Below are 12,621 nucleotides of genomic sequence, written 5' to 3' on the forward strand. Positions count from 1 at the left end.
ACTCTCACGACTGTTTTCTTTATACTTGTTCTCTGATTGGGTCGTGTTTGTCCACATTTGTCTTGTAACGTTTTAAAAGTGGCACAGTGCAAAAGACGGGCAGAAAGAACCAACGCCGCGCAGCGAGTTGAGAGCAGGCTAGATGCAGGTGCCAAGGCCTGGAGACTCTGGCGGATCGCGGAGCTTCTCTCGGAAACGGCAGTCTAGCCGGGAGAAACGGTCTCCTGCCCCACGCCGGCGCCTGCTGGTCAAAGCTAGTGTGGGGAAAGCCAACCCCAGAGGAGATGGCAGCCGTAAATTTCAGATTACTGGGCGCCACCAAGAACAGCGACTGGGGGGGTGGGGAGCCAGCCGAAACGCCAAGTCCCAGTCCAAGAGCTGAGCCAGACCCTCCTTACGCCTCCAGGTCGATCTGGAATGGAAACTCATCTGCACTCGGGGCCCTGCTGCTGAGAAGCTGGGTGCAAGGGGCGGGCCGGCCAGGACCACCGCCGGATTTAGAGGGGTCTCCTCTCTCGGCAGAAGTGCCGGAAACGGGCGGCGGGGGAGCCCCACTGTCCCGTACACCTTTCGGCCCCCCCTGGCTCCACTGGCTGCCCTCCCATGGGAAACGGGCGACCGGCCCAGAGGCTCCTGGGAGCAGCTGCCATTCCCCGAGGGAATCCTGAAAGCGTGCCTCTCCGTTAAGATCAGGGGGCAGCACGGCACCTTTGGCGGCTACCCAGCCTTGCCGCAACCTGACCGTGGCCCAGATGCTGAGGTTTGGGGCGGGCAGGCACAGAAAGCCAGGTGGAGCCTGGGAAAGTCAACGCTCGCTTGCAAAAACTGAACACACATCCAAGCCTACGCACATACGAGTGCATCTCCTGCAGCCACCGTATGCTCTATCCCCGGACTGTTGTTCCGACTGTAAGCACTTTGGGACGCTTGCCATAGTTCCACATTGCCGCTACTCAAGTGGAATCATTTGCACCTCGGGCACTTGGCCCTCCTGCCACTGAGAAGCTGGGTCTCCCTCCTCGGTAGCTTGAACACGGTGATAATCCTGAAGCGGGGGGGGGGAGTGAACGGACTCCCTTTCTAAATGGCCAGGCCCTCTCCTTAACACGGCATGCCAAGAAAGCTCACCCGACAAGCACCCAACATTTCAAATACTGTACTTTCCAAAAGAACGATAATAATAATAATTATTATAATAATAAAACACTGCTCCGGAAAAAAAACCAAACGTAAACGCTACTTATTTCAAATCCAGTTTCAGAACCAGGCGCTTCCTGGATCGTGAGAAGAGAAAGTCGAGACTTGGCGTCCCTCCCAGGAGGCGGAGGGCGGTTTGCGTGCAATACGGAACAGTTACCGGCTTCCATCCAGTTCACCCTCCAATCTAGGGAACAAAACGGACCGCTGTGTGAGAGAGGAAGAAATGAGAGAGACCGGAACAGGCGCGAGGCAAGCCCACACGTCGCTCAGATTCCGGAGAAAGTCCCAAACAACTGAACAGGCAGGCGTGGAACGGAACTGAGGGGGAGCGTCTGCAATTTGGCAAGATGTGGTCAAAAACACTGCGGCGTTATTGAGAAGGGGCGAGAGGGGAGAGTTCCTGCCTCCGGGTTTGTGACGGAGCCGGGAAAGGTCAGCCCGTCTTCGCCAGCAGTGGGACTTAACCTCTGGCACTTCCTGGCGAGAGCCACAAAGGCGTTCCTTTGCTGACCCGTCGCACAAAAACAAGGAACGGCCAGTCACAGTTAGACGTGTGGGGGGGTCTCCCCCGAATCGATCCTCTAGGCCATTCAGGACGTTGCCTGGGTATGCATGTGGGTATGTGCGTGGGGCGGGAACATACACGGAAGATTCTCTTTGCCGGCCCTTGTCACTCTCCCATCGGCGAGCAAGTTGAGCGACCGCCGGCCACTACCTCTCCACGCTGCCCTGCCATCTGCGGAGGAGGATCTGTGTCAGGTCGAAGGTCGTGAAACTGATCCCCACGGCGATGGGTCCCTTGACCCAGTTCATGCTGAGGCCTTTGTACAAGCCCCGGACGAGTCCCTCCTCCCGAATGATCTCCGACATGGTGCGGAGGATGGACGTGTAGGTGTGCCCCGTCACCCCCGCCGTCTGCATCCGCCGCCGCACCACGTCCAGCGGGTAGGAGGCCGACTGCCCAATCAGGCCGGCGCAGGCCCCGAAGACGAGCCGCTCCACGGGATACGGCTCCGTTCGCCCGCTGCGATCTGGAGAGGGACACAGAGGTGGAGAAAGGGATCACTGGCAACGTGCATGGTGGAGGGAGCGGTGACTCAGTGGCAGAGCATCCGCTTGGCATGCAGAAGGTCCCGGATTCAATCTCTGGGGTCGCCAGTTAAAAGATCTGGCAGTAGAAGAGAGGAGGAGATTGGATTCATACCCCGCCCTTCACTACCCGAAGGAGTCTCAGAGCGGCTTACAGACTCCTTTCCCCCCTCCCCACAACAGACACCCTGTGAGGTAAAAGAAGAAGAAGAAGAGATTGGATTTATACCCCGCCCTTCACTACCCAAAGGAGTCTCAGAGCGGCTTACAATCTCCTTTCCCTTCCCCTCCCCACCACAGATGGGTAGGTGGGGCCGAGAGAGCTCTCTCGAGAACTGCCCTTGAGAGAAGAGCTCTGAACTTGTGACTGACCCAAGGTCACACCAGCAGCTGCATGTGGAGGAGTGGGGAATCAGACCCGGCTCTCCCAGATTAGAGTCCGCGCTCCTAACCACTGGCTGGGGCGATGGCACGCGTGCCCACAGAGAGGGCTCTGAGTGCCGCCTCTGGCACCCGTGCCACAGGTTCACCATCACTGCTCTAAGCTGAGTCAGTGTGAGCTAGCTCACAGTTTTTTTAGCCTTCGGCTCACACATTTTCGTCTTAGCTCAGGAAGGAGGGCTCCAGAGCAAACTGATTTATGCAGAAGCCAAATTGCATGCTCACAATTTTAATGTGAGTAGCTCACAAAGTAGGATTCTGGCTCATAAGACTCCACAGCTTAGAGGGAGCATTGGTCCGGAGATCAATTGGAACAGTTTATTTACATTTATTTATATGTTGGATTTATTCATCCCCCAATCCCTGCTATTGCCAGGCCCTGAGCCATGTACAGGATCCATAAAACACAACCAGAGAACATCATTAAACATTCAAAGCACATATTCGAAGGAAAGAGACGGCGAATGCTAATTAATCCAATTTCAGGCTGCCGGCTACTTTGTGGGCAGCAGGGGGAGAGGGAAGAGGGCAAGATAAAGGTGACCCGCTGTCCTCAACCTGGCCCTCATTCAGCCAGGAGGAGGCAGGAGAAGAGGGAGGGTAAGTTGCTTCCTCCCCGCCTCTCCCCACCCCTGCCTGCCTGGGGCCAGGGAGGGCCTTGGCGGGGCTTCCTCACACTCCCACCGGCCTTGCAGGTCCACTGCCAGGCCTTATGATGTCAGGGGGTGTGGCATATGCTAATGAGTTATGCTAATGAGTCCCCCTAGCTCTTTTTCTACGAAACGACCCCTGCTTACAGGGCTTGCAGAATTGCATAAGGTCCCGCAGGGCCCTGATGGTATCTTAGGCAGAGAGTTCCACCAGGTTGGGGCCAGGACTGAAAAGGCCCCGGTCGAGGACGGCCGGGTATCCTCAGGGCCGGGGGACCACCAGCAAGTCGTTATCCGAAGAGCGTGACGCTCTCCCAGGGAGGGACGTGACGGAGGAGACGGTTCCGTAGTGGGAGATCTCCAAGTCCAGCTGGAAGCCGGCCACTTGAAACGTGGCTGCAGGTAGGCAGGTATGTGTGGTCAGTGTTTGGCTGGGAGGAGCCACGTTGGGTTCTGAAAACGGAAGGCGGGCAGGCTAGGAAGGCACAGTGCAGAAGCCTCAGAGGATGGACTTGGGGGGTCTTTTCCATGTGTCCTGCCCCCTTTGAGCCAGTTTGGTGCAGGGGTGAAGTGCGCGGACTCTAATCTGGGAGAACCGGGTTTGATTCCCCACTCCTCCACTTGCACCTGCTAGATGACCTTGGGCAAGCCGTAGCTCTGATAAGAGCTGTCCTTGAAAAAGAGCAGTTCTGTCAAGAGCTCTCTCAGCCCCGTCTACCTCACAGGGTGTCTGTTGTGGGGAGGGGAAGGGAAATGAGTCTGTAAGCTGCTCTGAGACTCCTTTGGGTAGTGAAGGGTGGGGTATAAATCCAATCTCTTCTTCTTCTTTTAACTCACAGGGTGTCTATTGTGGGGAGGGGTAGGGAAAGGAGTTAGTAAGCCGCACTGAGACACCTTTGGGTAGTGAAGGGCGGGGTATAAATCCAGTCTCTTCTTCTTCTTCTTTGAGGAACACCAGGACGAGAAGGTGAACGGTCTCTGAGACAGAATGGTGACACCTTGTCCGATTTTCTCACGGAGGGACCCCCACAGCCTCCCAATTTAGAAGACCGCTCCTCTGGACTCCGCGGAGACACGCCCACCGCCTCCGCCGAGCTTACCTGCGTGCAACTTCTTCAGCGTCTCGTACGTGAAGAAGCTCAGCCCGGCGTAGGGGATGACCCCCAGGATCGTGGGCGCGAAGCCTCTGTACAGGGTCTTCAGCCCTTCATCGCGGGATATCCGGATGAAGACATGGATGATGTTGCTGTACCTGCCAGGTAAACGTGGGACGCCATGAGGGCACGTCTTGGTGCGAGGAGCGGGGCAGCCGGGACCCCCACCGGTTTTACGCTCTCGGTAGAGATGCAGGAAATGGGCAGCGGGACAGCACCGCTGTCCCGTGCCCCTTCAGGCCCCACCTGTGCCTCACTGGCTCCCCTCCCATGGGAAATGGGCGACCAACTCAGAAGCTCTAGGGATCAGCTATCGCTTCCTGAGGGAATCCTGAATGCGTGCTTCTCCGTTAACATCGGGGGGTGACACTGCCCAACTGTCCAACTCAGGCACCTGACCTCGGGACCGGCTGGCTGAATTGGTTGCATTGTCCATTCTCGATCTCCACTGCTTGTATCCTTATCGCTGCCCTCATTTGCTACTGAATTCCTTAGGGGGGGGAGAGTGTATGTAGCTCACTAGGGAGGATTGCTTGGTAATTTTCCTAAGGGGGCCCCAAGACACCTTGCACACGAGAAATGTCCCTGGAGAAGACTGTGCCTGGCTAGATGGTGACTGTATATCTTTCAGAGTCAATGTAGTAATGCTGGCGTGGTGTGCATGGGATTTTGGGGTTTTATCTATATCTTGTCTTCTCCCGCCTTTGCGGATCGGTCCTGACAAAGAGCTTGAAGGCACACATCTCAGATCTCTAAATAAAGCATTCACTGCCAAAGTGTGTGTGGAGAGTGATTTGACTGGGAACCTGACACCAACGCTGCCTCACCCTGACAGCGGCCCAGATGCTGAGATATTTTTTTTGGGGGGGGGGAAGTCAAGTGGATCCTGGGAAACGTAACATGGGCTGCAAAAGCTGAACAAACAGCCACGCCTGTGCGCATATAAGTGCCTTTCCCCACAGCCACGCTATCATTTCCCCGGACTTTATAACAACGTTTCAAAAAACGGATCTTACTCAGGGCATATTCTATGAAGTAGTACAAGAGCTTTCATGCTCATAAAATGCTATACACAGAATCAATAAAAACAATGCATATTAGTGGTAGGACACTGATGTCTAAAGTATTCAGGCTGCAAACATGCTACTCGGTTTCTGATGGCTCCCAGGCACCTGCGACTTGGCAGCAAACAAATAAAGCAGGATAACCCCGTCGAGGATCAGAGTGCACGTACATTATGTTGCCGTGATCCTCACAGCACCCCTGCCAGGTGGGCCAGTATTGCCCCCCCATACTGCAGGTGCAGTGCCAAGGCTAAAGAGCAAAATACAAATGGGGATCACGGTTAGATGATACAAAACACCGTAAGAATACCACGAAGCAAGCCAACTAACAATGTATCACATATGCTCAGATAAAACAATTTCATCCAACACATAGCGAATTAATAATAGGGATTCAATAGAATTTATAAACAAGCTTCAAGAGGGAATTAGATAAGCATATGGAGCAGAGGTCCATCAGGGGCTATTAGCCACAAGGTATAGATAGGGACACTCAAGCTGGGGCAAGGGATGCTCTGTATTCTTGGTGCTTGGGGGGTGGGGGGACAGTGGGAGGGCTTCTAGTGTCCTGGTCCCACTGCTGGACCTCCTGATGGCACCTGGTAATTTTGGGCCACTGTGTGACAGAGTGTTGGACTAGATGGGCCACTGGCCTGATCCAACATTGGCTTCTCTTATGTTCTTATGTTCTTATATTAAAGTAGAAGATACCAGAACGTATTATACAAGGCATGAACCATCCAAAAAGCAATCGGCGGCGTCAACAATGTAAGGACAACCTAATGATGAGTGCATAGTACACAACATACAAGCTGAAGTCCTTCTATACATGCGCAGTCTCCAGGTAGATCTCCCAGCTTGAATTACAAAGCAGACCATTTGGGAATGACAGGAGGCAGTGGCATTTGACCAAATTAATAGAAGGTGGTCAGACCTTGAAAAAAGCTCTTCTTGAAACGGTCTGTCCATTGTTCGTCGGGATTTGCTCAGCTGACGATAGATTTCTGCTTGAAGTCCCTGTTCTAAGCACCACAGGAGCTCTATCTGGAGACTGTCCATGTACAGGAAGACTTCAGCTTGTATACTGCGTATTATGTACTCATCGTTAAGGTAAAGGTCAAGGTTTCCCTCGCTCGAAAGCCAGTCGAATCCGACTCTAGGGATGTGGTGCTCACCTCACTTTCCAAGCCGAAGAGCCAGCGCTGTCCGAAGACGCTTCCGTGGTCATGTGGCCGGCATGACTAGACGTCGAGGCGCACGGAACGCTGCTACCTTCCCACCGAAGCGGTACCTATTTATCTACTTGCAGTTTCTTGCGTTCGAACTGCCAGGTTGGCAGGCGCTGGGGCCAGAGACGGTCGTTAGGTGGTCCTTAAATTGTTGATGCCGCCAACTGCTTTTGGGATGGCTCATGCCTTGCATAATATGTTCTGATGTCTTCTACCTTATATGTTTATACATTCTATTGAACCCGTTATCAATTCACAACATGTTGGATTAAATTGTTTTATCTTAACATGCGCGATGCACCGCTAGTGAGCTTGCTTCACGGTATTCTCACCGTGGTTGTTTTGTTTTTTTAATACCAAGGCTAAAGGGAGCAGCAGCCCGTTTTAAGGCCAGCTTAGCAAGATTTCAACCAGCTTCCCCCGAGACCGCAGCCTGTTCCCGAAGTCGCTTGGCCACACAACAGACTAGAGGGGACAGTCTTCTCCTGAGGTGACGAGGGATGGCTAAAAGGCCTGTCTGGTTCTGCCTGCTGGGCTGCACCGTCTCCTTCCAAGCCTGCAGAACTGACCTCCCGCTTCTAAGCAGAGAAGGCGTCCATCCTCGGGACGGGAAAAACGACGCACGTCCCCCTCTTTAGATCATGAGCAGCTCGCCAAGGATCTGGACAATTCGGGTTCCCAACCTCGTGGGGGGGGGGGGCGGTTGGGCAGGAGACACCCCCGACGGCCTCGAGCCAAGGATCCGATGTCAGCTTTCCTCCCTCCGTAACTATTTTTGGCCTCGCCGCTCACCATGGCACCAGGAGGGATCTGGGCTATTTTTAAGCGTGAGCAAAAGAGTCAAAGGGTGCTTTGGGGGAAAGGAAGACAGGCTCCGTGCCACTCACGGAAGCCCCGGGCAGTCCCGTAGGCCCAGGCTCAGACGGCGTTCACTCCACTTCTGCACACTGCAGAGGATTCTGGGAAGGGGCCCGGAAGGTCCCCTGCCCCGTTTCTGCCCCAGAACACAACCCGTGCTCTCGGCGAAACAGGAACTGGCACACGGAAGGTCACCTGGGATTTCTTCGACCCTCCCAAGACTGGCTGCCTGTCAGGAAGAGGCAGTACCAGGCCGGTAGGGTTGCCACCTCCGGCTTGGGAAACACCTGGAGATTTTGGGGGTGGAGCCTGAGGAGGGCGGGGTTTGGGGAGGGGAGGGGCTTCAGTGGGGTCGAAGGCCAGAGAGAGCCCACCTCCCAAAGCAGCCATTTCCTCCAGTTTCACAGCAGCTGTAATAGCGGGAGATCTCCAGGTGCCACCTGGACGCTAGTGACCCCCACAGGCCGGACGGACCCCACCCGGGGGCGGATTATGGCTCACCGGTGCCCTAAGCACTGACCAATCTTGGTGCCCCCCTCCTTTCCACACTGACCCCCCAGCCCATTGTAGTTGTTGACCTGTCTGACCAGATATACAATGCAGGTTAAAGGTAAAGGTAAAGGTTCCCTTGCTTGAAAGCCAGTCGAATCCGACTCTAGGGTTGCGGTGCTCATCTCCGTTTCAAAGCCGAAGAGCCAGCGCTGTCCGAAGACGCTCACTCCGTCATGCGGCACCCAGGTCTCGAACTGCTGAACTACTGAACTTCCACAGCCTGCAGTTCAGCGTCTTAACCACTTGAGCCACCGCAGCTCCTACAATACAGGTTGCAGCAGTACAAACATTTATTCATAGTATAACACAACATACCGTACAAACTAAGCTTTTCGCCCCTTTCCCAACTTTGTGGTGCCCCTTTTGGCCCTGGTGCCCTAAGCATGTACTTCGTCTCCTTCATGGTTAATCTGCCCCTGACCCTGCCCAAGGTGGCTTTGCCGTTCACTCACATCTCCTTGGGCGTCACGGCCATCCGTGCGCGGACCAAGTCCAGAGGGTACGTCAACATGGCTGCCGTCGTGCCCGCGAGAGAGCCAGCGAGGAACCGGGGCAGCGGCGTCAAGGCCCTGAGCCAAAGGGAAAGAAGAACGGTGAGGGGAGAGTTCCTTCCTGCTCCTCCATCTTTCGCTGTGGGGCCGGAGGGAAGAACAACGTTCCTGCAGGCTTCAAGTGAATGTTCCTGCAGGCTTCGAGTAAACCCTTGGACAAAAACCTACCAGCAAGGCAGGGCTTGAGCAGGGACACTGTGGCTTTAATATTTTGAAACGAAGAAGAGAAGAGATGGGATTTATACCCCGCCCTTCACTACCTGAAGGTGTCTCAGAGCGGCTTACAATCTCCTTTCCCTTCCCCTCCCCACAACAGACACCCTGTGAGGTAGGCGGGGTTGAGAGAGCTCTTGACAGAAATGGCTCTTTTTCAAGAACAGCTCTGACAGAACTGTGGCTTGCCCAAGGTCATCCAGCCAGGTGCAAGTGGAGGAGTGGGGAATCAAACCCGGTTCTCCCACATCAGAGTCCATGCACTTAACCACAACACCAAACTGGCATTCTGTTAACACACAGCTTCTGCCGGAAATGCTGAAGAGTTACTATCAGGGTTATACATGCCTCATTCCCTGCCATTTGATGGGCGGCCCCACCACTTTTGGCAGCCATCTTGTGGTTACGCCCACCACCTGTGACCAGTATTCCCTCTAGGCCGAGTTAGAGTGAGCTAGCTCAGTTTTTTTAGCCTCCGGCTCACATGTTTTCGTCTTCGTTTCAGGAAGGAGGGCTCCAGGGCAAACTGATTGATGCGGGAGCAAAACTGCTCGCTCACGGCTTTAATGCCGGCAGCTCACAAAGTAGAATTTTTGCTCGCAAGATGCCACAGCTTAGAGGGAGCGCTGCCTGTGACAGAATTCCAAAGGTCCCTGCAGGCTGAAAAGGGTGGCAGATCTGTGACCTCAGGAATCTACGCAATCCGTAAGATCACCACCATGACGTGCAGAGAACGGGGAACGTTGTAGAGAAGACAGCAGCAGAGATGGATATCAAGGCCTTTCTACGGTTTGGGGGCGGTGGCAGCAAACCCCTGAGCCTTCCTGGCATGGGTGAAGGCTCTGGTTGTCGGCAACTGGGAACTCAGCGACGGCAGACAACGGCAGGGGCTGGGGAGGAGGAGGAGGAGGAGAAGGAGGAGAAGAAGAAGGAGAAGGAGAAGAAGGAGGAGGAGAACAAGGAGAAGAAGGAGAAGGAGGAGAAGGAGAAGAAGAAGGAGAAGAAGAAGGAGGAGAAGGAGGAGAAGGAGGAGAAGGAGGAGAAGAACAAGGAGGAGAAGGAGGAGAAGAAGGAGGAGGAGGAGAAGAAGAAGAAGAAGAAGAAGAAGAAGAAGAAGAAGAAGAAGAAGGAGAAGAAGGAGAAGAAGAACGCAGCGACGGCAGACAGCGGCGGGGGCTGGGGAGGAGGAGGAGGAGGAGGAGGAGGAGATTGGATTTATACCCCTCCCTTCACTACTCAAAGGAGTCTCAGAGCGGCTTACAATCTCCTTCCCCTTCTCCTCCCCACAACAGACACCCTGTGAGGTAGGCGGGGGCTGAGAGAGCTCTAGCAGAAACGGCTCTTTTTCAAGAACAGCAGTGCCAGAACTACGGCTTGCGCAAGGTCATCCTGCAGCTGCAAGTGGAGGAGTGGGGAATCAAACCCGGTTCTCCCAGATTAGAGTCCGCGCACTTAACCACTAGACCAAACTGGCTCTAGACCAAACTGGTTTAAACCCGCCCCACGGTCGCCACATCTTGCCCAAGGAGGGAAAGGCCGAGTAACCAGCTGCAACCAGCCAATGGCAACAGGCCAGAACAGATTCTTGGGGAGAGCCCAACATCTACCCTTCCCTGGTCAGAGCTATGACCTGGAAGAGGAAGAGGGCTCCTGAGGCAGCTATTACAGACCCGACTCACTACACCTCAGGTCCATGGATGGCCAATCTTCCCGTTGCCTCTGGGGCATGCAAACCTTTCCTAGGCACCCGGCAAAGGAAGCTTAACCACAAAACCAAGCCACCTTTCGGGGCACAAATGACTGACCAACTTGAGACCAGCTAGGCCGACGAGTCCTTTTAGGAGGAGGAGGAGAGGAAATGAAGGAAGGAAGAAAGGAAATCGGATTTATATCCCGCCCTTCACTCGGAGTCTCAGAGCGACTAACCATCTCCTTTCCCTTCCCCTCTCCGTGACAGACACCCTGTGAGGTAGGTGGGGCTTGAGAGAGCTCTCTTGAGGACTGCTCTTGAGAGAACAGCTCCGCGAGAACTTGTGACTTGCCCAAGGTCACACCAGCAGCTGCATGTGGAGGATTGGGGAATCAAGCCCGGTTCTCCCAGATTAGAGTCCATGCTCCTGACCACTACACCAAACTACGTACAAACGAATTAAATAAATTTGTGGTGAGGGGAATTTTTAGGGGAGGCAGTCTGCTCTCTGGTCCCATTCTAGAAGAGCTCTTTCGAGGACTGCTACTGAGAGAACAGCTCCGAGAGAACTTGTGACTGGCCCAAGGTCACACCAGCAGATGCATGCAGAGGAGTGGGGAAATCAAACCCGGTCCTCCCAGATTAGAGTCCGCGCTCCTAACCACGGCACCAGACTGGTTCTATTACAAAGCTTCCCTGCCTAGGACTGCTCCTGGGTCTGCCGGACTCTCTCCTGGCGGGTCAGGAGGACGGCGGGTGCAACGTTCGGCAGGAAGTGACGGAGCCATTCTCCCCTTTCATGTTGCCCCCCCCCCCCCCCCCCCCGTCCCCCCCCCCCCCCTTCCCTCAGCAGTTCTCCCCTCTTCTGTTTCTGCCCGCTGGCTCAGCTGTCTGTAATTCAACAAGGACCAGATGTGAACGCCGCCTCAGCAGGCCCAAGGGCCCGGAGAGCCGGGCGGCACGGAGACCGCCAGTCCGAAGTAGACGATACCAGAGGGATCCAAGATGGCTCCCGGGGCTCCTGAACTGAGGCTCTCTGAGGCCCTTTCCCGTGCCGCGATCCTCCTTCCCCCACCCGTGAGATACTGTCCTTCCTTTCCAAGGCCCCACTCCCTGCGGCCTTACTTTCCCTGGAAGCCGTAGTAGCTGCCCAGGAGCTGCTTGTATTCCTCGTGTGCGCAGAACTGGATGGCGGCGTAGGGGATCACACGGACCATGGTGGCGGAGTTCCCACGCCACAGGCTGAAGAAGCCGTCGTTGAGGTAGGTGCGGTAGATCAGCCGGTAAGCCTCCTGGGCAGAGGGGAAGAGAGACATACAGCCGTGAAGGGCAGAACGTCACCACGGGATGACCTCTTGATTTGTTGCTGTCGATGACAATGATTATAATGACAGCCAGTTAGGTGCCATGGTTGAGTGCGCGGTCTCTAATCTGGGAGAACCGGGCTTGATTCCCCACTCCTCCACTTGCACCTGCTGGTGTGACTTTGGGCAAGCCATAGTTCTGTCAGAGCTGTCCTTGAAAAAGAGCCGTTTCTGTCAGAGCTCGCCCAGCCCCACCTACCTCACAGGGTGTCTGTTGCGGGGAGGGGAAGGGGAAGGAGTTTGTAAGCCGCTCTGAGACTCCTTTGGGTAGTAAAGGGTGGGGTATAAATCCAGTCTCTTCCTCTCTTCTTCTTCATCATGATGATGAAGAGGAGGAGGAGGAGGAGGAGGAGATGAAGCTGAAGACGAAGAAGAGGAGGAGGAGGAGGAGATTAGGTTTATACCCTGCCCTTCACTTGGAATCTCAGAGAGGCTTGATGATGAAGAGGAGGAGGAGGAAGAGGAGATGAAGATGAAGATGAAGAAGAAAAGGAGGAGGAGATTAGGTTTATACCCTGCCCTTCACTTGGGAGTCTCAGAGAGGCTTACAGACTCCTTTCCCTTCC

At 54.7% G+C, this 12,621-nt stretch overlaps 1 protein-coding gene across 1 annotated transcript in view; it reads right to left on the reverse strand.

The window, feature by feature from the left end:
- The window catches only part of SLC25A42 (solute carrier family 25 member 42), a 28,612-nt gene continuing 15,991 nt past the window's right edge, over positions 1 to 12,621 (reverse strand). The window contains exons 4-7 of the mRNA XM_015406313.1: positions 11,817 to 11,983; positions 8,690 to 8,806; positions 4,481 to 4,632; positions 1 to 2,231 (exon numbers count right to left, since the gene is read on the reverse strand). Coding sequence (XP_015261799.1) covers positions 1,912 to 2,231; positions 4,481 to 4,632; positions 8,690 to 8,806; positions 11,817 to 11,983 — 756 coding nt within the window. The 3' untranslated portion in view covers positions 1 to 1,911. The remainder of the gene's footprint in view (positions 2,232 to 4,480; positions 4,633 to 8,689; positions 8,807 to 11,816; positions 11,984 to 12,621) is intronic.

The sequence above is a fragment of the Gekko japonicus genome, unplaced genomic scaffold (assembly GCF_001447785.1).
Source record: "Gekko japonicus isolate JY-2015 unplaced genomic scaffold, Gekko_japonicus_V1.1 scaffold1940, whole genome shotgun sequence".
Lineage (NCBI taxonomy): Eukaryota > Metazoa > Chordata > Lepidosauria > Squamata > Gekkonidae > Gekko > Gekko japonicus.